Source organism: Heterodontus francisci, chromosome 5 (assembly GCF_036365525.1).
Source record: "Heterodontus francisci isolate sHetFra1 chromosome 5, sHetFra1.hap1, whole genome shotgun sequence".
NCBI classification, from domain to species: domain Eukaryota; kingdom Metazoa; phylum Chordata; class Chondrichthyes; order Heterodontiformes; family Heterodontidae; genus Heterodontus; species Heterodontus francisci.
The window spans coordinates 152,253,478-152,280,599 of record NC_090375.1 but is presented as its reverse complement, the minus strand read 5'-3'; the positions used below and the strand labels follow the sequence as shown (position 1 = coordinate 152,280,599).

Here is a 27,122-nt window from a genome sequence, read left to right as displayed (position 1 = left end):
ATGACCATAATTAGACTGGCATTTTTAGTTTCAGAATTATTAATTGAATTCAAATTCCACCTTCTGCCGTGCTGGGATTCGAACCCATGTCCCCAGAGCAATACCCTGGGTCTGTGGGTTACTAGTGGGCGGCGCAGTGGTTAGCACCGCAGCCTCACAGCTCCAGCGACCCGGGTCCGTTTCTGGGTACTGCCTGTGCGGAGTTTGCAAGATCTCCCTGTGACCACATGGGTTTTCGCCGGGTGCTCCGGTTTCCTCCCACAGCCAAAGACCTGCAGGTTGATGGGTAAATTGGCCATTATAAATTGCCCCTAGTACAGGTAGGTGGTAGGGGAATTGAAGAAAGGTGGGGACGTAAGAGGGTAATGGGATTAATGTAGGATTAGTTTAAATAGGTAGTTGATGGTCGGCACAGACTCTGTGGGCCGAAGGGCCTGTTTCAGTGCTGTACCTCTAAATAAATAAAATAAAATAGTCCAGTGACAATGCCACTACGACACTGCGTCCCCAGCCTGTTCCTATCTGGTGGGATGAACTCTTGAATGATGTGGACCACAAAATTAATGGGTCATTTATATTTTGGTCCACATTTGGCCATTCATTAAAATAGAATGGGTGAGCCTGTGTTTTGGCTCTTAAACTAATTCTTTGATCATTCTTTTTTCAAAAAAATTCCATAAATAATTTTTTAAAAAAGACAAAAAGGAAAAGGCTAGCAATATACTGTAGGTCTGCCTATCTGTACAGAGAAAAGAATAGGTTAATATTTCTAGTAGAAGTCCTTCATTAGAAATTTTCCACACCCAAAACGTTAAACTATTTTTCCTTTTAGCAGTTGCTGGTGGACCTGTTGTGTCTTTAGCATTTCCTGTATTTATCTCTGATAATCCTTATTTGCCTGCTTGTTTGCCCCTCTCCCAACTAAACTGCTGAGTTCAAGAGCTCATTGAGCCACTGCTTTCTTTCTGAAAGGGAACGATAGTATCATGTTGCATTTATATGGCTCTCTTAATGTAGAAAAGCATCCCACAGCGCTTCAGCGGTGTAATGGAAATAAAATGACCACCCAACCAAGGAAGGGATATAATGAGGGGTAACCAAATGCTTGCTGAAAGAGGTGGGTTTTAAAGAGGGTCTTGAAGGAGGAGAGGGAGATGAAGAATCAGCAGGGTTTAGGGAGGGAATTCCAGAGCATAGGGCCTAGATAGCTGAACATGGATATTGGGCAGCAAAGTTTCAGATAAGCTGAAGTTTATGGAGGTTGGAAGATGGGAGGCCCACTCGGCAACCTTTGGAATAGTTGGGTCTGGCGGTGACAAAGGCAAGAGAGCAGGTTTCTACAGACGACAAAGGCAAGGGCGTAGGTTTCCACAGCAGATGAGCTGCGAGAGGCGGAGACGGGCAGTGTTACTGAGGTCAAAATGTGCAGTCTTTGATGGAGAGGGTATGGGATCAGAAACTCAGCTCAGGGTCAAATAGTGTGCTGAGGCTGCTAATAGTCTGCCCCAGCCTGAGACATTGGCCAAGGAGGGAGATAGAATTAGAATATTACAGCGCAGTACAGGCCCTTCGGCCCTCGATGTTGCGCCGACCTGTGAAACCATCTGACCTACACTATTCCATTTTCATCCATATGTCTATCCAATGACCACTTAAATGCCCTTAAAGTTGGCGAGTCTACTACTGTTGCAGGCAGGGCGTTCCACGCCCCTACTACTCTCTGAGTAAAGAAACTACCTCTGACATCTGTCCTATATCTATCACCCCTCAACTTAAAGCTATGTCCCCTCGTGTTTGCCGTCATCATCCGAGGAAAAAGACTCACTATCCACCCTATCTAACCCTCTGATTATCTTATGTCTCTATTAAGTCACCTCTCCTCCTCCTTCTCTCCAACGAAAACAACCTCAAGTCCCTCAGCCTTTCCTCGTAAGACCTTCCCTCCATACCAGGCAACATCCTAGTAAATCTCCTCTGCACCCTTTCCAAAGCTTCCACATCCTTCCTATAATGCGGTGACCAGAACTGCACGCAATACTCCAGGTGCGGCCTCACCAGAGTTTTGTCCAGCTGCAGCATGACCTCGTGGCTCCGAAACTCGATCCCCCTACTAATAAAAGCTAACACACCATATGCCTTCTTAACAGCCCTATTAACCTGGGTAGCAACCTTCAGGGATTTATGCACCTGGACACCAAGATCTCTCTGTTCATCTACACTACCAAGAATCTTCCCATTAGCCCAGTACTCTGCATTCCTGTTACTCCTTCCAAAGTGAATCACCTCGCACTTTTCCGCATTAAACTCCATTTGCCATCTCTCAGCCCAGCTCTGCAGCCTATCTATGTCCCTCTGTACCCTACAACATCCTTCCGCACGATCCACAACTCCACCGACCTTAGTGTCATCCGCAAATTTACTAACCCACCCTTCTACACCCTCTTCCAGGTCATTTATAAAAATGACAAACAGCAGTGGCCCCAAAACAGATCCTTGCGGTACACCACTAGTAACTAAACTCCAGGATGAACATTTGCCATCAATCACCACCCTCTGTCTTCTTTCAGCTAGCCAATTTCTGATCCAAAGCTCTAAATCACCTTCAACCCCATACTTCCGTATTTTCTGCAATAGCCTACCGTGGGGAACCTTATCAAACGCCTTACTGAAATCCATATACACCACATCCACTGCTTTACCCTCATCCACCTGTTTGGTCACCTTCTCGAAAAACTCTAAGGTTTGTGAGGCATGACCTACCCTTCACAAAACCGTGCTGACTATCGCTAATGAACTTATTCTTTTCCAGATGATTATAAATCCTGTCTCTTATAACCTTTTCCAACATTTTACCCACAACCGAAGTACGGCTCACGTGTCTATAATTACCAGGGCTGTCTCTATTCCCCTTCTTGAACAAGGGGACAACATTTGCTATCCTCCAGTCTTCCGGCACTATTCATGTCGACACTGACGACATAAAGATCAAGGACATAGGCTCTGCAATCTCCTCCCTAGCTTCCCAGAGAATCCTAGGATAAATCCCATCTGGCCCAGGGGACTTATCTATTTTCACACTTTCCAAAATTGCTAACACCTCCTCCTTGTGAACCTCAATCCCATCTGGCCTAGTAGTCTGAATCTCAGTATTCTCCTCGACAACATTTTCTTTCTCTACTGTAAATACTGACGAAAAATATTCATTTGCTTCCCCTATCTCCTCTGATTCCACACACAACTTCCCACTACTATCCTTGATTGGCCCTAATCTAACTCTAGTCATTCTTTTATTCCTGATATACCTATAGAAAGCCTTAGGGTTTTCCTTGATCCTATCCGCCAATGACTTCTCGTGTCCTCTCCTTGCTCTTCTTAGCTCTCCCTTTAGATCCTTCCTGGCTAGCTTGTAACTCTCAAGCGCCCTAACTGAGCCTTCACGTCTCATCCTAACATACGCCTTGGTGGCAAGAGTACAGATTTTTGTTGTGGGGCTAGTAATTTTGCACAATTCTGGTGAGAGAACATGACACTATCCTTGGGATCTGACCTTTAGTTGCACTTCACCCCAGAGCTTAAAAACCTCTTAGGGACTTTGTGTGCTTGGGAGCTCCAGATCGCAAGGGTTTTGCTTTTATGTGTGTGTATATACATTTTTGGCCAAGGGTGGGGAGGGGGTTTAAGTTTAAGTGCAGTTTTGGTGTTTATTGCTTTTCATCTGTTTTAAGCAGGTTTTCATTTCAGTTGGAAGTTCCTTGCAAGAAGCTTGGTAAAGTCTCTGCCCACTGTTAAATTTCAAAATGATAAGTCGTCTTTAATAGTTACACATTTTTCCTCTTTTATTGTATGAATTCATAATGTTCTAAAGCTCCAATTTTCTGCAGGAATTTCTCCCCTGATTGAGTAGCTCCTGGCACCTAAAAAGCTGACCTAGAAAGTTTGGCCTACAGCAATCTTACAAAATACAGTGCGGCAGCTGCTCACTAAGAGCTTCTGCTTGTTGTTAAAGGAAAGGTCGTGATTCGTTGCAAGTGGGCAAATTACAGCATCACAGCAGACAGATGTGAGTAACGCTATTCACTTTGATGCTGGAAAGTGAGAGATTCTGTGCAGAAAGTGGCCCTATTTGGGCTAAAGCAAATGCAAAGGTGGAAACTGCACAAAGAGATAGTACAAAACATTTCAGTGCAATCATCTGTGTGCCTTGCTCCTAGCTGGAAATAAGGGAGAAGTTTGTTGGTAACAGGGGTAATTGGCGCCTAACTTCAACACACATTGCTTGTGGTGTCCAGTATATGTGGCAAAAAAGTGGAACACCTGCACCCTCTGGAAAATTGCATTCAAAGCCCTGTGCACTGCCATTACCCTTTTTCTTGCTGTTTCATTGTGCCAAAGCTTGATTGCAAGTTTTTCTTGTGGTCAAGTTTTTCATGGATTAATCTGTGCTCCATTCCCTTCTAGAGAATAATGACCCTGAGGCTCTAAGATATTGTGTTGAAATAAGAAAATGATTTACTTTTGTTTCCAGGATGTAAACGAACTGTCAATTCATCATGTCAGATAATCATGAGGGGAACTGCACAGGTTCCATTCTTTTGACTCACGATCTTGACTTCAAAGAAAATGTAGTTCCTAGTCACAATCATATACATATTAGTAAAAAGTTTTTAAGGAATAGTGAGCATTCCTGTCCTGTCTCTTTTGAAATTGATGACTGCGCTTGAACCAGCCTGTTGCTCTATTGAAACAAAAGAGTCTTTAGAAAGGAGTGGGCTATTTCTTTCTGAACTTCGTGATCCCAAGAAGGTGACAGGTGGAGGAGGGTAGAAGCTGGTGACTTACACTCACAGCTGATCTGCAGTTTTATAAAGTCAATCCATCATTTCTTTTCCAAATTTTTTTTTGAATATACAAGCTGCAAAATTCAGCTCCATAGCACCAGTTTTTTTTTTGAGTTATGGGTGCCTTTTCAGGGCAAAATAGTGTCCACACGATGCATGCACACTTTTGGTGTAGGCCGCGCCAGATGCCATTTTGATAAGGACTTTTACAGCATGCTCCAAAAATGTGCAGAGTAAGCAGATCATGGCATAAGTCGACATTGTTCTACTTCCGAAAGCCAGATGGTGAAGGATAGAACTGGGTCCATCTTTACATCCTTTAATATTTATTTACAAGGATACACTTTACAAGCATACACCTCGTAACTCAACAACCGCAGTTTCAGTCTGTCTATTGATAGGAGCTCAAGTAAATCCCCAGTTAATGCCCATCAGCTGCATACAAGTAAATCCAATATATAAACGATTAACAGATTATCTTTTCTCTCAGGATAAAAATTAGTTAATATGCACAACCAAAGTTTCAAAACAAATTAAATCTAAACCTCCATATTCTGTGCAAAGCATTACATTGCAAGTCACCTCTCCTGTAGGACAGTCTAACAGTTTCTTGGTACACGTATTTCTTTTTGTAAAACAATCCAACTACCGATGACTTGCATTGACGCAATTGATTCTGCAGATTTCCTTTCTCTCCAGCATTTGTTTAAAGCCAACAAAGTCAATCAGCAATCTTTTCTCACTCACAATTTTCATAGTGTTCATTTTCCCACAATGTGCGACTATCTACCTAGTATTCAGTGGATATACTATCTTCAGTATGCCCCTTGTAGAGAGAGAACAGCAGGTAGGATATTGGTTCAAATTAGCTGGGAAATTAATTTTTCAGTCTGGATACTGAAACAGTGAGTGTTGTAATCAGAGTATAAACACAGAGCAGGCCTAAAAGTATCAATTATAATTGATTGTTTAAACAGGGTACAAAATCGATTGTTTAAAAAGGGAATAGAGAGTTTTTGTTCTAGATCCTGGATGTGCAGGTGTGACCAGTTGCTTGCAATTTCTACACCATGTGGGAAATTCAGGACACTTCATGTGTCTTGGGGGACTACATGTGTAGGAAGTGTCTCCAGCTGCTTCAGCTCAAGCTCAGGATTTCCGAGCTTGAGCGGCAGCTTGAATCACAGGAGTATCAGGGAGTAGGAGAGTTTCCTGGATCGTACCTTTCAGGAGTTGGTCACCCCATAGGTAGTAGGTGAGTGGCCATCTGGACGAGTAGTCGAGGCAGGAAATGCAGGAGTCTTCAGGGTGTGTGCGGCTCTCAAACCGGTTCTCCGCTTTGGAGACTGCTGGGAGTGATGACGCCTTGAAGCAGTGCAGTCCAGACCGTGGCAGGAGGGAGCAGCAGTGTAGAAATGCAGTTGTTACAGTTGATTCCATAGTAAGGGAGACAGATGGGCATTATCGTGAGTCCCACATGGTGTGTTGCCTCCCTGGTAAAGGACATCACGGAGAGGGTGCACGCTATTCTGCAGGAGGCTGAGAGTGAGCCAAATGTTGTGGTGCATGTTGCTACCAACGACATAGCAAGAGCAGGTAGTGAGGTCCTACGGTCAGATTTTCAGGACCTAGAGGGTGGTAATCTCTGTATTACTCCCAATGTCAAGTGCTAGCAAGAGCAGAAATAGAAAGATGGGGAGTATCAGTGCGTGACTTGAAGCATGGTGCAGAAGAGAGGGCTTCCAATTATAAACATATGAATTAGGAGCGAGTAGGCCACTCGGCACTTCGAGCCTGCTCCGCCATTCAGTAAGCTCATGGCTGAACTGATGACTCCACATTTCCACCTATCCCCGATAACCTTCCAACCCCTTCCTTATCAAGAATGTATTTACCTCTGCCTTAAAAATATTCGAAGACTCTGCTTCCATCGCATTTTGTGGTGGAGAATTTCAAAGACTGACGAACCTCGAAGAGAAAAAATTTCTCTTCATCTCTGTCTTAAATGGATGACCCCTTATTTTTAAACAGTGACTCCTAGTTCTAAATTATCCCACAAGGGGTAACATCCTTTCCACATCCACCCTGTCAAGACTCCTCAGGGTCTTATATTTTTCAATCAAGTCGCCTCTTACTTTTCTAAATTCCAGCGGACACAAGCCTAGCCTGTCAAATCTTTCCTCATAAGATAGCCCGCCCATTAAAGGCCTGCTCGGGTCTGCAAATGAAACCCGACCCGAGCCCGACAGAACCACGTCTGACCCGAGTCCGACCCAGCCTGAGTCCTTTCATTTTTTTTCCCTCGTCCGACCCGACCACCAGAATGTTCAGTTAATCTACCTTCCGTTTTTCACTTTTTAAGCTTGTGCAGATGAGCAACAAAAACTGTAATTGGATTTGAAAGGTTGTTTAAAAAGTACATTAAGATTGGAGCCACGTACATGAGGTGGTGATAGTGTGTCTGACCCGGAGTGCTGGACCTGGAAGAGCGACCCGACCCGAACTCAACACGTCATAAGGTCCCATGGGGTTCATATTGGGTAGCCATGCTCTACCGCCTGTTCCAGGTATTAGTCGAGTAAACCTTCTCTGTACTGTCTCCAAAGCATTTACATTCTTTCTTAAATAAGGAGACCAGTACTGTCCACAGTACTCCAGATATGGTCTCGCTAATGCCCTGTATAGCTGAAGCATAACCTCCCTATTTTTATATTCAATTCCCCTCGCATTAAATGATAACATTCTATTAGCTTTCCTAAATACGTGCTGTACCTGCATACTAACCTTTTGTGATTCATGCACCAGGACACCCAGATCCCTCTGCATCTCCAGGCTCTGCGATCTCTCACCATTTAGATAATATGCTTTTTTTATTCTTCATGTCAAAGTGGACAATTTCCCACTTTTTCACATATTCTATTCGCCAGATCTTTGCCCACTCACTTAACCTATCTAGGGCGGCGCAGTGGTTAGCACCGCAGCCTCACAGCTCCAGTGACCCGGGTTCAATTCCGGGTACTGCCTGTGTGGAGTTTGCAAGTTCTCCCTGTGTCTGCGTGGGTTTCCTCCGGGTGCTCCGGTTTCCTCCCACATGCCAAAGACTTGCGGGTTGATAGGTAAAATTGGCCATTATAAATTGCCCCTAGTATAGGTAGGTGGTAGGGAAAATATAGGGACAGGTGGGGATGTGGTAGGAATATGGGATTAGTGTAGGATTAGTATAAATGGGTGGTTGATGGTCGGCACAGACCCGGTGGGCCGAGGGGCCTGTTTCAGTGCTGTATCTCTAAACTAAACTATATCCCTTTGTAGCCTCCTTATGTCCTCTTCACAAGTTACTTTCCTACCTATCTTTGTGTCATCTGCAAATTTAGCAACCATATCTTCGGTTCCTTCACATAAGTCATAATGACTGGGGCGGCACAGTGGCGTAGTGGTTAGCACCGTAGCCTCATAGCTCCAGCGACCAGGGTTCAGTTCTGGGTACTGCCTGTGCGGAGTTTGCAAGTTCTCCCTGTGTCTGCGTGGGTTTCCGCCGGGTGCTCCGATTTCCTCCCACAGCCAAAGACTTGCTGGTTGATAGGTAAATTGGCCATGGTAAATTGTCCCTAGTGTAGGTAGGTGGTAGGAGAATTGAGGGAAGGTGGGGATGTGTTAGGGGATATGGGATTCATGTAGGATTAGTATAAATGGGTGGTTCATGGTCGGCACGCACTCGGTGGGCCGAAGGGCCTGTTTCAGTGCTGTATCTCTCTGTGACTCTATAAATTGTAAAAAGTTGAGGCCCCAGCACACATCCCTGTGGCACACCACTCGTTACATCTTGCCAACCAGAAAATGACCCAATTATGCCTACTCCCTGTTTCCTGTTAACTAACCAATCTTCTATCCATGTCTGTTCCGAAGAAGGGTCACTGACCCGAAACGTTAACTCTGCTTCTCTTTCCACAGATGCTGCCAGACCTGCTGAGTGGTTCCAGCATTTCTTGTTTTTATTGTATCCATGCCAATATGTTACCTCCTACACCATAAGCTTTTATTTTTTTTCCAGTAACCTTTGATGTGGCACCTTATCGAATGCCTTCTGGAAATCTAAGTACAATACATCCACTGATACCCCTTTATCCACAGCACATGTAACTCCCTCAAAGAACTCCAATAAATTGGTTAAACATGATTTCCCTTTCACAAAACCATGTTGACTGTGCCTGATTACCTTGAATTTTTCTAAATTCCCTGCTTTAACAATAGCTTCTAACATTTTCCCTAAGACAGATGTTAAGCTAACTGGCCTGTAGTTTCCTGCTTTCTGTCTGCCTCCCTTTTTGCATAAAGGAGTTATATTCTCCATTTTCCAATTTAATGGAACCTTCCCTGAATCTAGGGAATTTTGGAGAATTAAAACTAACACATCAACTGTCTCACTAGCCGCTTCTTTTAACACCATAGGATGAAGTCCATCAGGACCCGGGGACTTGTCAGCCTGCAGCACCAACAATTTGTTCAGTACCACTTCCCTGGTGATTGTAACTTTCTTGAGTTCCTCCCTCCCTTCCATTTCTGGACTTATAACTAACACTGGGATGTAACTTGTATCCTCAGTAATGAAGACTGATGCAAAATATCTGTTTAATTCATCTGCCATCTCCTCATTATTCATTATTAGTTCCCCAGATTCACTTTCTATAGGACCAACACATACTTTGTTAACTTTTCTTTTTAAAATATCCATGGAAACTCTTACTATCTGTCTTTATATTTCTAGCTAGCTTTATCTCATCCACTAATTTTACCTTCCATATCAACCTTTTAGTCATTCTTTGCTGTTTTTTGTTTTCTGTCCAATCTTCTGACCTGCTTCCCATCGTTGCACAGTTATAGGCTTTTTCTTTAAATTTGATACAATCTTTAACTGTTTTCGTTAGCCACGGATGGCAGGTCCCACCCTTGGAATTTTTCTTTCTTGTTGAAATGTATTTATTCTGTATATTGTGAAATATCCCCTTAAATATCTGCCATTGCATCTCTATTGACCTGATTTGCCAGTTCAGTTTAGCTAGCTCTGCTTTCATGCCCTCATAATTGCCCCTTATTTAAGTTTAAAATACTAGTCTTGGACCCACTCTTCTCCCTTAGGACATTGGGACCAGTTCTGAGGCAGGCAGCACTTATTCAAAAGGGACAGATTGCACCTCAACAGAACTGGGGCCAATGTCCTCATGGCAAGGTTCACTAGTGTGGGTGGGGGGGTGTTTAAACTAAATTGGCAGGCAGATGGGCAACAGCATATAGAAATAGAAAAGAGGAATAAGTTGCAGAAGATGAGATTGTTGGTCAATACTACCAAGGTGCACAGAATTCTGTGAGAGATAGATAGCACGGGAATAGGGAATAGCAAGTTATGAGGTGGGGGCAGAGTACGGGAGCAGTAATTAAGTGTAAATCAGGGATAATGTGCATGTATGCGAATGCACAGAGTGGAGTTAATAAGATTGCTCAGTTACAGGCACCAATTGATGTGGGGATATGATGTTGTGGCTATAACAGAGACCTGGCTTAAAGAAGGGCAGGACTGGGTGTTAAATATTCCTGGATACAAGGTGTTCAGGAAAGATAGGAAAGGAAGAAAAGCGGAGAGGAGTGTGGTATTGATTTAGGAGAGCATTGCAGTGCCAGAGAAAACGGATGTCCCAGAGAGGTCAAGGACAGAATCTATTTGGCTAGAACTAAGGACCAAAAAAGGTGCGATTACATTGCTCGGTATAGTCTATAGATGACTAACTAGTGGAAAAGATGTAGAGGAACAAATTTGCAAGGAATTACGGAGGGGTGCAAGAATTATAGAGTAGTTAGAATGAGGGACTTTAATTATCCGAATATAGACTGGGATAGTAGTAGTGTAATGGGCAGAGAGGGGCAAGAGTTCCTAGAGTGTGTTCAGGAAAATTTTCTACAGTATGTTTCCAGTCCAATGAGAAAGGAGGCAACAACTGGACCTGGTTCTTGGGAATGAGGTGGGTCAAGTGGATCAAATATCTGTAGGAGAACATTTAGGGGACAGTAAAATAAAAGCAAAATACTGCGGATGCTGGAAATCTGATATAAAAACAAGAAATGCTGGAATCACTCAGCAGGTCTGGCAGCATCTGTGGAAAGAGAAGCAGAGTTAACGTTTCGGGTCAGTGACCCTTCTTCGGAAGTTCCGAAGAAGGGTCACTGACCCGAAACGTTAACTCTGCTTCTCTTTCCACAGATGCTGCCAGACCTGCTGAGTGATTCCAGCATTTCTTGTTTTTATTTAGGGGACAGTGATCATTGGATCGTAAAGTTTAGGTTGGCTATGGGAAAAGCCAAAGAACAACCTAGAGTAAGAGGGGGAAAGCCAACTTTATTGGGGTAAGAATGGATCTGGGCCAAATAAATTGGAATCAAAGGCTGGCAGGGAAAACGGTAGCTGAACATTGGGATACCTTCAAAAAGTGAGGGTTCGGGCACAGTCAAGGTATATTTCCTTGAAGGTGAAAGGTAGGGCTAACAAATCCAGAGCTCCCTGGATGACAAAAGAGTTAGACATGAAGATGAAGAAGAAAAGTGTGCTTATGACAGATGTCAGGTCGATAATACAATGGAGAATCAGGCTGGATGTGGAAGGTTCAGAGGGCAAATGTAAAAGGAAATAAGAGAAATGAAGAGCAAGTATGAAGAGAGTCTGGCAGCTAATGTAAAAGGGAATCACAAAGTCTTCTATAGACATATAAATAGTAAAAGGGTGGTAAAAGGTGGACAAGGGCTGATTAAGGACTAAAAGGAAGATTTACCCATGGAGACGGGGAATAGCTGAGGTATTAAATGAATACTTTGCATTTGTCTTTACCAAGGAAGCAGATGCTACCCAGGCCACAGCGAAAGAGGAGGTAATTAATACACGAGAAGGAATTAGAATTGATCAGGAAGGTGAGGATTAGATAGGCTGTCTATACTTAAAGTTGCGGAGGCACTAGGACCAGATGAAATGCACCCAAGGATACTGAGGGAAGTGAGAGTGGAAATTGCAAAGGCACTGGCCAAAATTTTCCAATGTCCTTGGACTCAGATGGTGCCAGAGGACTGAAGAATTGCAAATGTTACACCCTTGTTCAAAAAAGGATGTAAAGATAAGCCCAGCAACTACAGACAGGCCAGCCAGTTTAACCTCGGTAGTGAGGAAACTTGTAGAAACAATAACTGGCCAAATGTGGGTTTATTAAGGAAAGCCAGCACGGATTTCTTCGGGGAAAATCATGTTTTACTAACTTGTTGGAGTTTTTTGAATGGGTAACCCCCAAGATGGATGATGATGGCAACACTGTTGATGTGGTGTACATGGACTTCCTAAAGGCATTTGATACAGTGCAACGCAACAGACTTCAGTGAAGTTATAGCTCATGGAATAAAAGGGACAGTTGCAACATGGATACGAAATTGGCTGAGTGACAGGAAATGGAGAGTTGTAGTTCATGGTTCTGATGTAAAGTTACAGACCTGAAACATTAACCCTGTTTCACTTTCCACAGATGCTGCCAGAGCTGCTGAGAATTTCCAGCGCTTTCTGTTTTTATTTCAGATTTCCAGCATCCGCAGTAGTTTGCTTTTATTTTAGTGGTTAATGGGTGTTTTTCGGGATGGAGAAAGGTTTACATGTGTAGTGCTGTTCCACAGGTGTCAGTGTTGGGACCTTTGCTCTTCCTGATATATATTAATGACTTAGACCTTGGTGTATAGGGCACCATTTCAAAATTTGCAGATGATACGAAACTTGGAAGCATTGTGGTGAACTGTGAGGAGGATAGTGTAGAACTTGAAAAGGATACAGACAAGTTGGTGGAATGGGCGAGCATGTGGCAGATGTTCAATGTGGAGAAATGTAGTGATTCTTTTTGGTAGAAAGAACATGGAGAGACAGTATAAAATAAAGGGTGCAACTTGAAGGGGGATGCAGGAGCAGAAGGACCACTTCTACCACTGGTAGCTACGTTAACTGCCTTTTACATAGTAAAGCCCCAATAATGTAATCATAGTCATACAGCACTGAAACAGGCCCTTCGGCCCACCGAATCTGTGCTGACCGTCAACCACCCATTTATACTAATCCTACATTAATCCCAAATTCCCTACCACATCCCCACCTTCTCTTCAATTCTTCTACCACCTACCTACACTAGGGACAATTTTGCAATGGCCAATTTACCTATCAACCTGCAAGTGTTTGGCTGTGGGAGGAAACCGAAGCACCCGGCGGAAACCCACGCGGTCACAGGGAGAACTTGCAAACTCTACACAGGCCGTACCCAGAACCGAACCCAGTTCGCTGGAGCTGTGAGTCTGCAGTGCTAACCACTGCGCCAATGTGCTGTCCTGCGTTATGACTGGAGCATTTGAAGGGGAATACCCACGATCGCTTTCTCAGAGCAGTTAAGGGTGGGTTATAAAAATGCAGCTTGGCCAAAGTGGCCCACATCCTGAGAATAACCTCAAGTTAATTTATGTAAGAGGTGCCTGTAATGTGTATCTTGTTTCACTAGAGACATCAAACAATCCTTATATGAATACACTTCTATGTCATTTGGACTTCTTTGAATCAAATTTGATATTCATGAAATAACAGCAAGTCGCAACAAATAGGGGGTGTCTCAGTCAGCCGCAACGTAAAGCAGGAATGAGAACCATCTGGCATGAAGTTCAAGAAATTATGAATAGAAATGGTCAAGTACCATTAAAAGAAAGAACAAGGCAAATCAGTAAATTCACTCTGCCTCTCTCAATTAGCCAAACATCAAATTAATTTCCATACTGTTGGCAATTCAGTTACTCACTGCCACTATGTAAAATTAGAATTGAGATTAAGTTGCTGACACATGAAGCATGTGCTCTTGGCGCAGTTGTTTGCCAGTGTGCCAGAGGAAACTTCTTGCGCTGTTAGGGAGGTTGAGAGAGGGTGAACACTGGCAATAAAAGTACTGCTGATTAAATTTTTAAGCACCAGTGAGTCAAGAAACTGATGGGTAAGATTGTGTTCATGGGGAAATTTCGAGGATATTATCACAACAAATCATCAGACTTTATTACATGTTGTAACACTCCTGTGTGTCATCTGTTTAACGTGAATAATGTTCGTGGAGATTAATCTGCATTTATATAAAGGAATGTGTGGGCCTGCCTCCATGCTGTCAAATTGATTTTTAAAATTCATGGCTTGGATGAGTCAAATGTCCTTGAGCGCAACAAGGGAAAGATGAAAACAATTATCTTCGGTTTCCAGCTATGTTCTCTGTTCTCTTGCTACTGATTCTGTCCCTTTCTCTGTCCTTGGTCTTTGGCTGAGTCAGGGAGTCAGACCATTGGTAGCCTTGGTGTCCTATTTGACCCTGAGCTGCGCTTTAAACCCATATTAAATTCAATACTAAGACTACTTACTTCCACAATATTGCCCACCTCTGCCACTGTCCTTCTCACTTTCAGGCTTGATTGCTCCATAACCCTTTGCTGGCATTCCACCTTGAATCCTCCATAAACTCCAACCCAGCCAAAACAGTACCATAGCCTTCATGTCTCCACGCTAAGGGCTGGATCTTATTGTACATCCAACAGCAGGTTCCGTGGTGCGGCGGGGGGTGCAGAGAATCAGAGCGGGAGCGGCTGCCATGGAACCTGATGTTGGGATGGCCGAACCCGATCTTCCCAGGGGCGGGGAAGCTCCGTGGTGGCACCTCCGTGGCTCTGCGACAGGACCCTGGCTTAAATATGTTAAATATCTCTTTGCGTACATCTCAGTGTAATTTGGCACAATCTTCCCATCATTCCGTGATCTTGAGCTGGACGTGCGGCACCCGCGCCTACGCTTTCCTGTCCACGAGAAGCTGCTGCCACCGAGGCAGGGAAAGGGACAACTCTGCATTATTTTATGGATGAGGTGAAGGGGGTAACTCTGCATTATTTATTTATTTTTAGGGGGCATAGATTTAAGGTAAGGGGCAGGAGGTTTAGAGGGGATTTGAGGACAAACCTTTTCACCCAGAGTGTGGCTGGAATATGGAATGCACTGCCTGAAGAGGTGGTTGAGGCAGGAACCCTCAGAACATTGAAGAAGTATTTAGATGAGCACTTGAAACGCCATAACATACAAGGCTACGGGCCAAGTGCTGGAAAATGGGATTAGAATAGTTAGGTGCTTGATGGCTGGCATGGACATGATGGGCTGAAGGGCCTGTTTCCGTACTATATAACTCTATGACTGTATAAGGGGACAACACTGCATTTTTTGTATGGATGGGGAAGGGGGCAACTCTGCATTGTTTTATTGATGAGGGGAAGGGGGTAACTCGACATTGTTTTATAGATGGGGGGAAGGGGACAACTCTGCATTGTTTTATAGATGGGGGGAAGGGGACAACTCTGCATTTTGTTTGCAGGGCTGGCAGCCTTTTAAAAATGGCGCCAGAACCTGCTCCTGCATCAGGTGATGCCATGAACAGTGTTGCCAATGCCGCCCCGTGATGTGACTTTGAGGGGGGTGCGTGGGGGCAGCAGCTGTCATTATGTTAAGTAGTGGTCCACAGCATAATCACAGTGTCGTGGCCGCGTGGGTCCCGTGCGGAATGGCCAGCATGTTCCATGCCCACCGCCGTTTCCGGCGGCAGGACTACAAAATCCAGCCCTAAGTTCCACTTCTCATCTTTACTATTCACACTGATCAACATTGACTCCCAGTTCCCCAATGCGATAAATTTAAAAGATTCATTCTTCCCGTCAAATTCTTTCATGTCCCATTTCTGGAGAATGAGAGTAGAAGCTGAGGAAATGGAACAGACACAGTAAAGGACCCTGCCAGACATGGTGGAGGAGAATCCTTGTTTGCGGAAAAAGGAATACGTGTGGGGTGGAAGGTGGCATCTCACGACCAGATGTGGCAGAGATGGCAAAACTGGTAGAATGGAATTGAGTCCTTACAAGAAGTGCGGTGGGAGGAAATGTAATCAAGGTATCTGGGAGTAAGTGGACAGCTTATTCCCAGAAATAGAAATCAAGAAGTGATGGCAGAGAAGGGAAGAGTTGGAGATTGACCATGTAAAGGCAAGGCAGAACTGGAAATTCGAAGCAAAGTTGGTGACCAGTGTCTTGGCCAATCACATAACTAGGGATGTGGACAGGGATTTAAACTAACGGGCCTGTGTGGGGGAGGATTTGGGTAGAGGGAAATTTAAAAATCCAAAGAGAGCGGACAGGGCGTCGGAGCAGGATGTTGATGTGGGTAAATGCCAACAGAATGGAACATAAAGGGACAGAGTTTAACAAAAATTGTGCATCGGCAAATTAGGTCATTGCATGGAATAGAGGTAGAAAAATGAAATGCAAGTACATTATATGAATGCACAAAGCATCTGTAATAAGAAAGATTGTGTCAGAAATAGAGATAAATGATCTAGATCTAATTGCCATTACCGAGACATGATTACAAGGAGATCGAGTTTGGGAAATGAATACTCCAGGGTACACAATATATTGGAGAGACAGACAGAATGGCAAAGGAGGAGGGGTAGCCCTGATAGTAAAGGATGACATAAGGTCATTCATAAGAAGGGATCTGGCCTCAGAAGATCATGAAGTAGAATCAGTTTGGGTGGGAATTAGGAACAGCAGGAGTCAACTACTGGTGGGAGTAGTTTACAGACCTCCTAACAATAGTTATATTAGTGGACAGAGCATTAAATGGGAAATTATTGGAGCTTGTAACATAGGTTATGCATTAATTGTGGTGGACTTTAATCTGCATATAGACTGGGGCCAAAGTATTTTGCTTTTCTTATAGGTAGGAGGAGATGCCTGAGAGTTAGTGTTAAGACTCTGCAAGATAGAGGTACGTCGTCAAACAACAGTTCAGCAGGTTTAATGACAATGTCAAGGTTGTCCCTGAGTGTTGCAAGTTCAGAGGAAAGCAGGTTTGAGTTAGTGAGGGGAATCAGAGAAATTTACACAGCCAATGTCACGCTGGCAGTTCTCAATAAAAAGATCTGGAGAGGGTGTGCTGCTAGAGGGAGGGGCCCAGGTAGAATGAGAATTCTGGAGACAGAAGAAAGGGGTAAGATTCCTAGCCAAAGACGTGGCCATGGATGTAAAGGCAGCAGCAGAAGAGCTCAGCATCATGCTGCGCTCAAAATTAATTGAGGTGGGGCATAAGGGGATGAAGCTGAGCCCTTTGAGTCCTGATCATTCAGTGTCAGAGAGGGGAAGGTCTGAGGGGAAAGTAAAAACACAGCAATGGGTGAGATTGGAAGGAGAGATGGGGAGTCAAAGGCAAGTGAAAAGAAGGATCTAGAACAGTGTTGATATTAAAGAGTTGTTGAAGCTTGTGGGTCTTGACGCCTGAAAGGAAGAAGACTTTTTTTTGTTAAAGCACCAGGTGAGGTGAAGGATAAAATGGAACCGTGGACTAGGACAACTCTGAAAGGGAGTGGGTCATGCTGCTGCAGATAGAAGCTGAGCGCATCCATGGGGTGGCACATGACATTGAATATATATCTCAGGAAACAGCGAGAGCAGTAGTTTGAGGAACGCTGAATATCATGCTTCATTAAAACTGTTGTATCATACGTGCTTGCAGCATTATCTTGCCTCCATAATCCCAGCCTGCAGCCTTTGCTGGTTACCTCCTGGCAGCCTAATACAATGTCTGCAGCTCTGAGCAGATTAATCCCCTCATTGACAATCTGCTGCTTGTAATGTCCTGACCAAATTTGGAAAAAAAAAAGAAAGTGAGGAATAGAAGAGCAGCAACAGAGAAGTGAGCAGAAAGAGACTGATCAGTGAGAATATGTGGTGTGTGACAGTGAACCAAATGACAGAGAAGTAGAGACATGGTGACCAGAGACACGGAAAAAAGAAACAACATAAATGAGAAAGAGATTGAGGACCATTTATTTGTGTTAAACTTTGTCAGTTAAATTGACTAATTGTTAAATGAGTAACCCAGATTTTTGAGTCATAGTTATTTATGGCATAGAAGGAAGCCATTCAGCCTGTCACATCCATGCTGGCTCTCCATGGAGCAATCCAGTCAGTCCCACTCACCCGCTTGATCCCTGTAGCCCTGCAAGTTCATTTTCGTGCAGCGTCCATCAGTTTCCTTTTGACATCATTGGTTGCCTCCATTTCCACCACCCTCGTGGGCAGCGAGTTCCAGGTCATTAGCACTCCTGCATAAAAAAAAGTTCTTTGTTACATTTCTCCTGCGTCTCTTGCCGAAAGGAGGGGCAGGAGTGTTTCTTCCAGGCCCAACAAGCTGCCCAGTAAACACCCCACCCCCATGATCTGTCTACTCCCTACCACCACCATCTGACACTGTGCCCATGACTGCCATCTGACCCACCCCAGCATTCAAGACAATTCTTGTCACAATTGAACCCCCAACACTGGGCTTACCTGGTCCCCCTGGCTGCAGTCTTGTTATGCAGGATTCTTCGCTTGAAAGGCTTCCAGCCTGTCAATCAGGCTACCTGTGGGTATGCAACGAATGGAAAAACATTTAACAACCACAGGACATTCAGGAAACTGCTTCTTCCAGATTTCCTTACTTCAGAACAGCACCACCCCATCACAAGTAACTTGCCTCCGGGCTAAAATCCAGGCCTGCGTGAGTCAGTGAAGATTCTTCAATCTGATTGGTTGAAGAGGTATGCTGCTGCTTGCTCTGTTCATGCTTGTCCCAGGTTCCTTGTGGAGGGTGGTGCACTGCTTCAGCCTCTCATTGCTTCTAAGTTGTCATGCAAAAGCCCATAAATAGACTGTGGGCAGTCGTAAGTGGAATGACTGGTGAGTGCAAAATCCGGGCATATATACTTGTGCACGCATACAAATTTCAACTGATTTGTTCAATTTTCACACTCATAAAATGACAACAACTCAGAGCTGTAGGTATGATGGAAAACATCTAGTCAAATCCCCAGAGAGGAATTACTAAAAGCCTTAAAAAAAAAATCAACCAAGTGAGCAAAACCTTCAATAAGAGAAGGGGAATAAATGAGGCTGCTTTAAAGATTTTTTGAAAATTCTTGAACTCTCACTAACTGCAAAACGTAGCATGGGAAATAAACTTTGTAACATAATTCTGATACAAGAAAATTGCAAATTTTACAATATAGTGGTTAAGCTTTCCTGGACAGTATTTTGCATGCTTAAAAATATGCACCAGTATTTTCCAAATGAGGTGGTCTGTCTTGAGAAGTTAACATAGAGTTTTCAAATGACTTTCCAGAGCTATCACTGTCAGTTGAAGGGACTCTAAACAATGACACCACCCCCTGCCAACCCTCCTGCCTCCCCCACATAAACCCCAGTCTGATTGTGTATACTCTGGTGAAAACTCCAAGCATGGATTGCTCACCTATATCTGCAGGCCAACTGTCCACCTCAACAGGAAGGCTGAGTTATTATAACAGTTCATTTTTCCTTAAGACATCAAAATAAAGTAAATGTGAATCTGGGGCTTTCAGTTGAGTTTTGGCAGGAAAATGATTTTCAAGAACTCATCTATTTTGAGTAATGACTGAGAAAAAAATAAGTATGTGTGGCCAAGTTTGAGTGCATGTGGACGCATGCAGGTATTGCAATGTTGCAGAGCTAGCGATTACCTACGTGAGAAACAGTGTAATAGCAACTATGTGTACAAAAGATTTTCAGAGGGAGAAAAAAATATATCAGATATATGATGACTACCAGACATAAGCAAAAAAAGCATACAAATACAGAGAGCAGAATGTATACGAGCAGCGTACAGGAGAGAACATAGCAAATTGAGGATTTACAAAAAAGAGCGTAGGATGAAAGCCCAAATGCAAAACTCAGATTATTGAGATGTTGAGAGGATGAGCAAGATGAAAAAAACAAAAATTATTGAGATGAATTGGGAGTTGTACAGGGCAGATTTTTGTTTCAAATTTTTATTCATGAAAAGAACCACAGGAAATTAACCATATTGTGCAGAAGAAATTGGTGTAAGTGACTCACACTTCAAACATTTGTGGGAAATACTTTTTCCAGTTAGTTATTCCATTCATTGGTACTTCATTTTTCATCGTTAGCATCTTTTAAAATGCATGTGTTCTCACAACCTGCCTAACATGAAAGAAAGTTGCTTCAAACATTGATCATATAGTCAGCCAGCACACACCCTCTCTGTTTAAAATTAAGAGCTGAATTGCACTGTTGGTCGTGAGAGCACATACCAACTAGAGAGTAGCTGTTACACTAATTTGATGGAAACCTCCTTCACGCATGGGTTGAGCGAGGCACTTGAAAATTTATTGAGAGTAAAATTGATGTGGTGCTGTATAAAGAAGTTGGCAAGGGTAATTGTACTTTAGGATGAAAACTGCATGATTGGTTGTGAGGTATTGCATCACAGCACATCCTTTATCCTCAACTATAACAGTAAATTCTGCATTTCTTGATATAAGCGCCTCATTGTAAAACTGGTTTATAGCGAGCAGTGCCACCGGAGATCAGTGTATCTTTGGCCTCCTTATCTCGAGAGACAATGGGTAAGTGCCTGGAGGTGGTCCGTGGTGTGTGGAGCAGCGCCTGGAGTGGCTATAAAGGCCAATTCTAGAGTGACAGGCTCTTCCACAGGTGCTGCAGAAAAATTTGATTGTCGGGGCTGTTACACAGTTGGCTCTTCCCTTGCGCCTCTGTCTTTTTTCCTGCCAACTGCTAAGTCTCTTCGACTCGCCACACTTTAGCCCCTCCTTTATGGCTGTCCGCCAGCTCTAGCGATCGCTGGCAACTGACTCCCACGACTTTTTTTTTAGAATTAGAACATTACAGCGCAGTACAGACCCTTCGGCCCTCGATGTTGCGCCGACCTGTGAAACCATCTGACCTATACTATTCCATTTTCATCCATATGTCTATCCAATGACCATTTAAATGCCCTTAAAGTTGGCGAGTCTACTACTGTTGCAGGCAGGGCGTTCCACGCCCCTACTACTCTCTGAGTAAAGAAACTACCTCTGACATCTGTCCTATATCTTTCACCCCTCAACTTAAAGCTATGTCCCCTCGTGTTTGCCATCATCATCCGAGGAAAAAGACTCTCACTATCCACCCTATCTAACCCTCTGATTATCTTATATGTCTCTATTAAGTCACCTCTCCTCCTCCTTCTCTCGAACGAAAACAACCCCAAGTCCCTCAGCCTTTCCTCGTAAGACCTTCCCTCCATACCAGGCAACATCCTAGTAAATCTCCTCTGCACCCTTTCCAAAGCTTCCACATCCTTCCTATAATGCGGTGACCAGAACTGCACGCAATACTCCAGGTGCGGCATCACCAGAGTTTTGTACAGCTGCATCATGTCCTCGTGGCTCCGAAACTCGATCCCCCTACTAATAAAAGCTAACACACCATATGCCTTCTTAACATCCCTATTAACCTGGGTAGCAACTTTCAGGGATTTATGTACCTGGACACCAAGATCTCTCTGCTCATCTACACTACCAAGAATCTTCCCATTAGCCCAGTACTCTGCATTGCTGTTACTCCTTCCAAAGTGAATCACCTCACACTTCTCCACATTAAACTCCATTTGCCATCTCTCAGCCCAGCTCTGCAGCCTATCTATGTCCCTCTGTACCCTACAACACCCTTCGACACTATCCACAACTCCACCGACCTCCGTGTCATCCACAAATTTACTAACCCACCCTTCTACACCCTCATCCAGGTCATTTATAAAAATGACAAACAGCAGTGGCCCCAAAACAGAACCTTGCGGTACACCACTAGTAACTAAACTCCAGGATGAACATTTGCCATCAACCACCACCCTTTGTCTTTCAGCTAGCCAATTTCTGATCCAAAGCTCTAAATCACCTTCAACCCCATACTTCCGTATTTTCTGCAATAGCCTACCGTGGGGAACCTTATCAAACGCCTTACTGAAATCCATATACACCACATCCACGGCTTTACCCTCATCCACCTGTTTGGTCACCTTCTCGAAAAACTCAATAAGGTTTGTGAGGCACGACCTACCTTTCACAAAACCATGCTGACTATCGCAAATGAACTTATTCTTTTCAAGATGATTATAAATCCTATCTCTTATAACCTTTTCCAACATTTTACCCACAACCGAAGTAAGGCTCACGTGTCTATAATTACCAGGGCTGTCTCTACTCCCCTTCTTGAACAAGGGGACAACATTTGCTATCCTCCAGTCTTCCGGCACTACTCCTGTCGACAATGACGACATAAAGATCAACAACAACGGCTCTGCAATCTCCTCCCTGGCTTCCCAGAGAATCCTAGGATAAATCCCATCTGGCCCAGGGGACTTATCTATTTTCACACTTTCCAAAATTGCTAACACCTCCTCCTTGTGAATCTCAATCCCATCTAGCCTAGTAGGCTGTATCTCAGTAATCTCCTCGACAACATTTTCTTTCTCTACTGTAAATACTGACGAAAAATATTCATTTAACGCTTCCCCTATCTCCTCTGATTCCACACACAACTTCCCACTACTATCCTTGATTGGCCCTGTTCTAACTCTAGTCATTCTTTTATTCCTGATATACCTATAGAAAGCCTTAGGCTTTTCTTTGATCCTATCCGCCAATGACTTCTCGTGTCCTCTCCTTGCTCTTCTTAGCCCTCCCTTTAGATCCTTCCTGGCTAGCTTGTAACTCTCAAGCGCCCTAACTGAGCCTTCACGTCTCATCCTAACATAAGCCTTCTTCTTCCTCTTGACAAGCGCTTCAACTTCTTTAGTAAACCACGGCTCCCTCGCTCGACAACTTCCTCCCTGCCTGACAGGTACATACTTATCAAGGACACGCATTAGCTGCTCCTTGAATAAGCTCCACATTTCGTTTGTGCCCATCCCTGCAGTTTCCTTCCCCATCCTACACATCCTAAATCTTGCCTAATCGCGTCATAATTTCCTTTCCCCCAGCTATAATTCTTGCCCTGCGGTATATACCTGTCCCTGCCCATCGCTAAGGTAAACCTCACCGAATTGTGATCACTATCACCAAAGTGCTCACCTACATCTAAATCGAACACCTGGCCGGGTTCATTACCCAGTACCAAATCCAATGTGGCATCGCCCCTGGTTGGCCTGTCCTCATACTGTGTCAGAAAACCCTCCTGCACACACTGGACAAAAACAGACCCATCTAAAGTACTCGAACTATAGTATTTCCAGTCAATATTTGGAAAGTTAAAGTCCCCCATAACCACTACCCTGTTACTCTCGCTCCTGTCGAGAATCATCTTCACTATCCTTTCCTCTACATCTCTAGAACTATTCGGAGGTCTATAGAAAACTCCCAACAGGGTGACCTCTCCTCTGCTGTTTCTAACCTCGGCCCATACTACCTCAGTAGACGAGTCCTCAAACGTCCTTTCTGCCGCTGTAATACTTTCCTTGATTAACAATGCCACACCCCCCCACTCTTCCCTGTTCTTACTGAAACATCTAAATCCGGAACCTGCAACATCGATTCCTGCCCCTGCAGGACTTGTGATCAATGTCACAATAAATAGTGTTAATTCTATTGGGGTGACTTCATTTAGTTTTGGTTCTGTTTTTGTGTAACAGCTGGTGTACATGTACTGTGAGTTGACTGTTAAACAGTTCAGCAACTGTGATGGCATTACAGAAGCTGTATTAGGAAATGGTCAGCAGTATGTTTCTGGAAGCCTGATGACAAATACGTATTGCATAGCCTGCTTATAAGTGTTCAAGTACTGTTTTTTCCTGCTCTAAATCTTTTAGCGCAATGCATACGTTGTGCTGTAAAGGAGAAGTGAAAAATAGTCAATTGAGTAACAAGTCCTCTCCTTTCAATGTGCGACTAGGGCATTGTTCTAGATTGGATTAAATGTGGACTCTGTTTTCCATGAACGCATTGAAGTGATCCAGATGCTGTCAATTTTTGAACTGTCTTTATATAGAAAAAAAATTAACTAATTGTATGAAATTCTGCAGTTGAATAGAGCAGATTTGATGGGTCACAGCAACCACCATTGTGTTCTAGATGTCCATTTGCACTGCTATGTACCAGGTTTATTTGTCCCAACAGCTTAATGCAAATTCTTAAGTGAGTGGCATTGGCAAAAAGATGAAACTAATAAGTTGATCTCTCTAGATTATTCGGGGATAGTTTGGTGTTGGGCAAATCCTTCCTCCTCTGTCATTATTTCCCCTGTTTGACCAAATCCACATCATCACTTTAGACTAGATCTTGTACAAGGACAGGAAGAAAGTCTTTCTGTTGCTTCTCACAGTTCTGAAATACGATGGAGACCTGGTTGGCAAGTATCTTGTACACAACAATTTTAATCTACATTGGAGCTCAGCCCTCAAAGAATAGATATGTGACCATATGCCCTCTTGCCGTAGGCCCGAAGAATGGTGACCAGGCTGAAGCCAGTTTCAACCTGGACTCCAGGAACCAAAATGAATCACCAGTTTTTGCTGATGTTTCTTGTATCCACCAATCTGTACTTGGAAGGTTCCCTTTTCAGCTATGCTAAGTCACAATACAACACTTTTGGGCATCTAGCTGGTTAGCTCATTATTTAAGTTGGTGTGGAAAGTGTATTGGTATGTCTGACAATGCATGAATAGAAAGAAGTGATGCAATTTTTTCAGAAAAGCCCATAAGATACTGAGGCTATCCCTATAATGGTATCCAACAATATCCCAAGTCGAATGACTTTCTGATGGCCTTTGACAAGATCCCACACTGGAGACTATTGGAAGAGATTTTAGATTATGGAATAAGATGAGGATAGCAAATTGGATTAAAAACTAATTAGAAGGTAACAAAGAAAATGAGTTAAAGGCAGCTTCTCAGAGTGGTTGAAACTGGGTAGGGGTGTCTTATGGGGTTCTGTTCTGGGACCGCTTCTGTTCACTGTGTAAGTTAGTGGTTTGGATCAGTGGCTGGAAGTGGCTTCCAAATTTGAAGATGATGCAATAAATATAGGAAGTCATTTTGAGGACCAGAGGAAACTGCAAGAGGCTATGGAAAAATGGTGGAAGGTCTTAAAAAAAAAAGTGGCAGATAGAATTCAATTTCGATAAATATGAAGTGACATATTTTGGTTGAAAATTAAAAGGGATATCTATATTTTGAGGGAACGCTGGGTGATGGCGAAAAGGGAGAATGCTCTTATGGAAGATAAACATCACTACAACAGGTTGAAACTGTTCTTGTAGTTTTGGTGTAAACCTGTGCAAAATTATGTAGGAAATGACCTTGTTAGGTTCAAACTCTCAGCTAGTCTTGCATATATTTTAGTTCTGTAGTACACATCTGGGATACAATTCAAGTTCTAACCATCTGCACTCATAGCTTCCAGATTTTGAAAATCAGGGAAAGAAATGTCAGTGGGTTTCCCTGAGCCTGAACAATCAGTGATCTCTCAAGTAAATAGTTTTGACATTGTCAGCTGTGTGATTGTTACCAATTATTCTGTTGCAAGATCATGTACTCTTTTGTGAGATAAAAATCTCAGTAAAAATGATGTACTTGCTGAAATGGTCTACTTGGTTATAACTCTTCTCTTTCAGATTTATTCCAATAGAGAACTTGAAGAAACGCTGAACAAAATAAGAGAAATTCTGTCTGATGATAAGCATGACTGGGATCAGCGAGCCAATGCTGTAAGTTGTTTCATTTGTTTGTAGGCTGATTTTTATTTTTATTTATTTTTTATCTAGAGATACAGCACTGAAACAGACCCTTCGGCCCACCGAGTCTGTGCCGACCATCAACCACCCATTTTATACTAATCCTACACTAATCCCCTATTCCTACCACATCCCCACCTGTCCCTATATTTCCCTACCACCTACCTGTACTAGGGGCAATTTATAATGGCCCATTTACCTACCAACCTGCAAGTTTTTTGGCTGTGGGAGGAAACCGGAGCACCCGGAGAAAACCCACGCAGACACAGGGAGAACTTGCAAACTCCACGCAGGCAGTACCCAGAATTGAACCCGGGTCGCTGGAGCTGTGAGGCTGCGGTGCTAGCCACTGTGCCAACATGCAGAAATATTTTTCCCTACACACAGACACTTGAAAGGCCAAGATGAAATTCTTTATTGTGTTAAACTCAACATCTGGAGATCATACCCCACTGCATTAGTGTGATTTTATTTTGCTATACTATTCATCTTAATGGCCTGGAGATTTCTTATAATTCATCATTAATCAAGCACATTTTGCCCTGTGAACTCAAATTCACCAAGATATAATTTTATCTATTTTTAATAAGGAGCCTTGATGTCAGAACTGACTACTGCAATGGGGTACTGTCCTTTCATCTCTATCCTCTTTTGAATCTAACCCAAAATGATAGGATTTATGTTTCTTGTTTCCTTCTCTCCTGTTCCTCCTTCCTTTTGTCCCCCTCTCCTTCACTTGGAAAATGTTTGAGTTTTATAGGAAACTACTGAAAATTTGACTTAACCAATGCCTAGGTTCCTCCCTTCCCCAGTTTTCCTCTACTAATTTTGCTTGTACGTCTCCTCTCCTTTAAGTGTTGCCACCTTGCTTGGGAGTATTGTCAATTACCTCTGATATCTATTCATTTATAAATCTGAACAATAAGTGTTGACAAGCTATTTAGTTGTTGTGGCCATCATAGTTGAGTGTGATGATAGCCTCACTTGATGTAGATGCATGATTATTTCCAGCAAGGTTTGCTCGATATTGATCAGGAATGGGAACCCATGTTATCTTTTAATCCCCATCCTAACCTAGCAAATCAAAGGCCAGGTGTAGCATTGCTACTACAATAGAAGCTATAATCAGCTAACTCAGCCAGACCAAGGATTAAACTTAACTTCCTGATCTGTTCAGTTCAAATACTTACAGTTTAAACACACTGAGCCATCAGGAGACTTAGTGCACAGATAATTGAAGACTTTTCCTTTTTCCTCCTAGCTCAAGAAGATTCGATCACTACTGATTGCTGGAGCTACAGAATATGACTGTTTTTTTCAGCATTTAAGATTATTAGAAGGAGCTTTTAAATTGTCAGCTAAAGATCTCCGATCACAGGTTGTCAGGGAAGCTTGCATTACTGTAGCGTAAGTACTGTTGGAAGTATACTTTGACCTGCTCAATATATTGTAAAATATTACTGATTTGTTGGAGTAAGGATGTGCTACTGTCAAATTCTATTACAGGATTGTGCTTTCCCTAAAAATATTTCAAGAACATACTTACCAGT

General features: G+C 43.2%; 1 protein-coding gene across 10 annotated transcripts in view; it reads left to right on the top strand.

Moving 5' to 3' along the window:
• clasp2 (cytoplasmic linker associated protein 2) overlaps positions 1 to 27,122 on the top strand; it is a 673,953-nt gene that overhangs the window by 318,379 nt on the left and 328,452 nt on the right. For all 10 annotated transcript variants that reach the window (XM_068032254.1, XM_068032248.1, XM_068032247.1 and 7 more), the window contains exons 10-11: positions 25,453 to 25,545; positions 26,834 to 26,979. In XM_068032254.1, the coding sequence (XP_067888355.1) occupies positions 25,453 to 25,545; positions 26,834 to 26,979 (239 nt within the window). The remainder of the gene's footprint in view (positions 1 to 25,452; positions 25,546 to 26,833; positions 26,980 to 27,122) is intronic.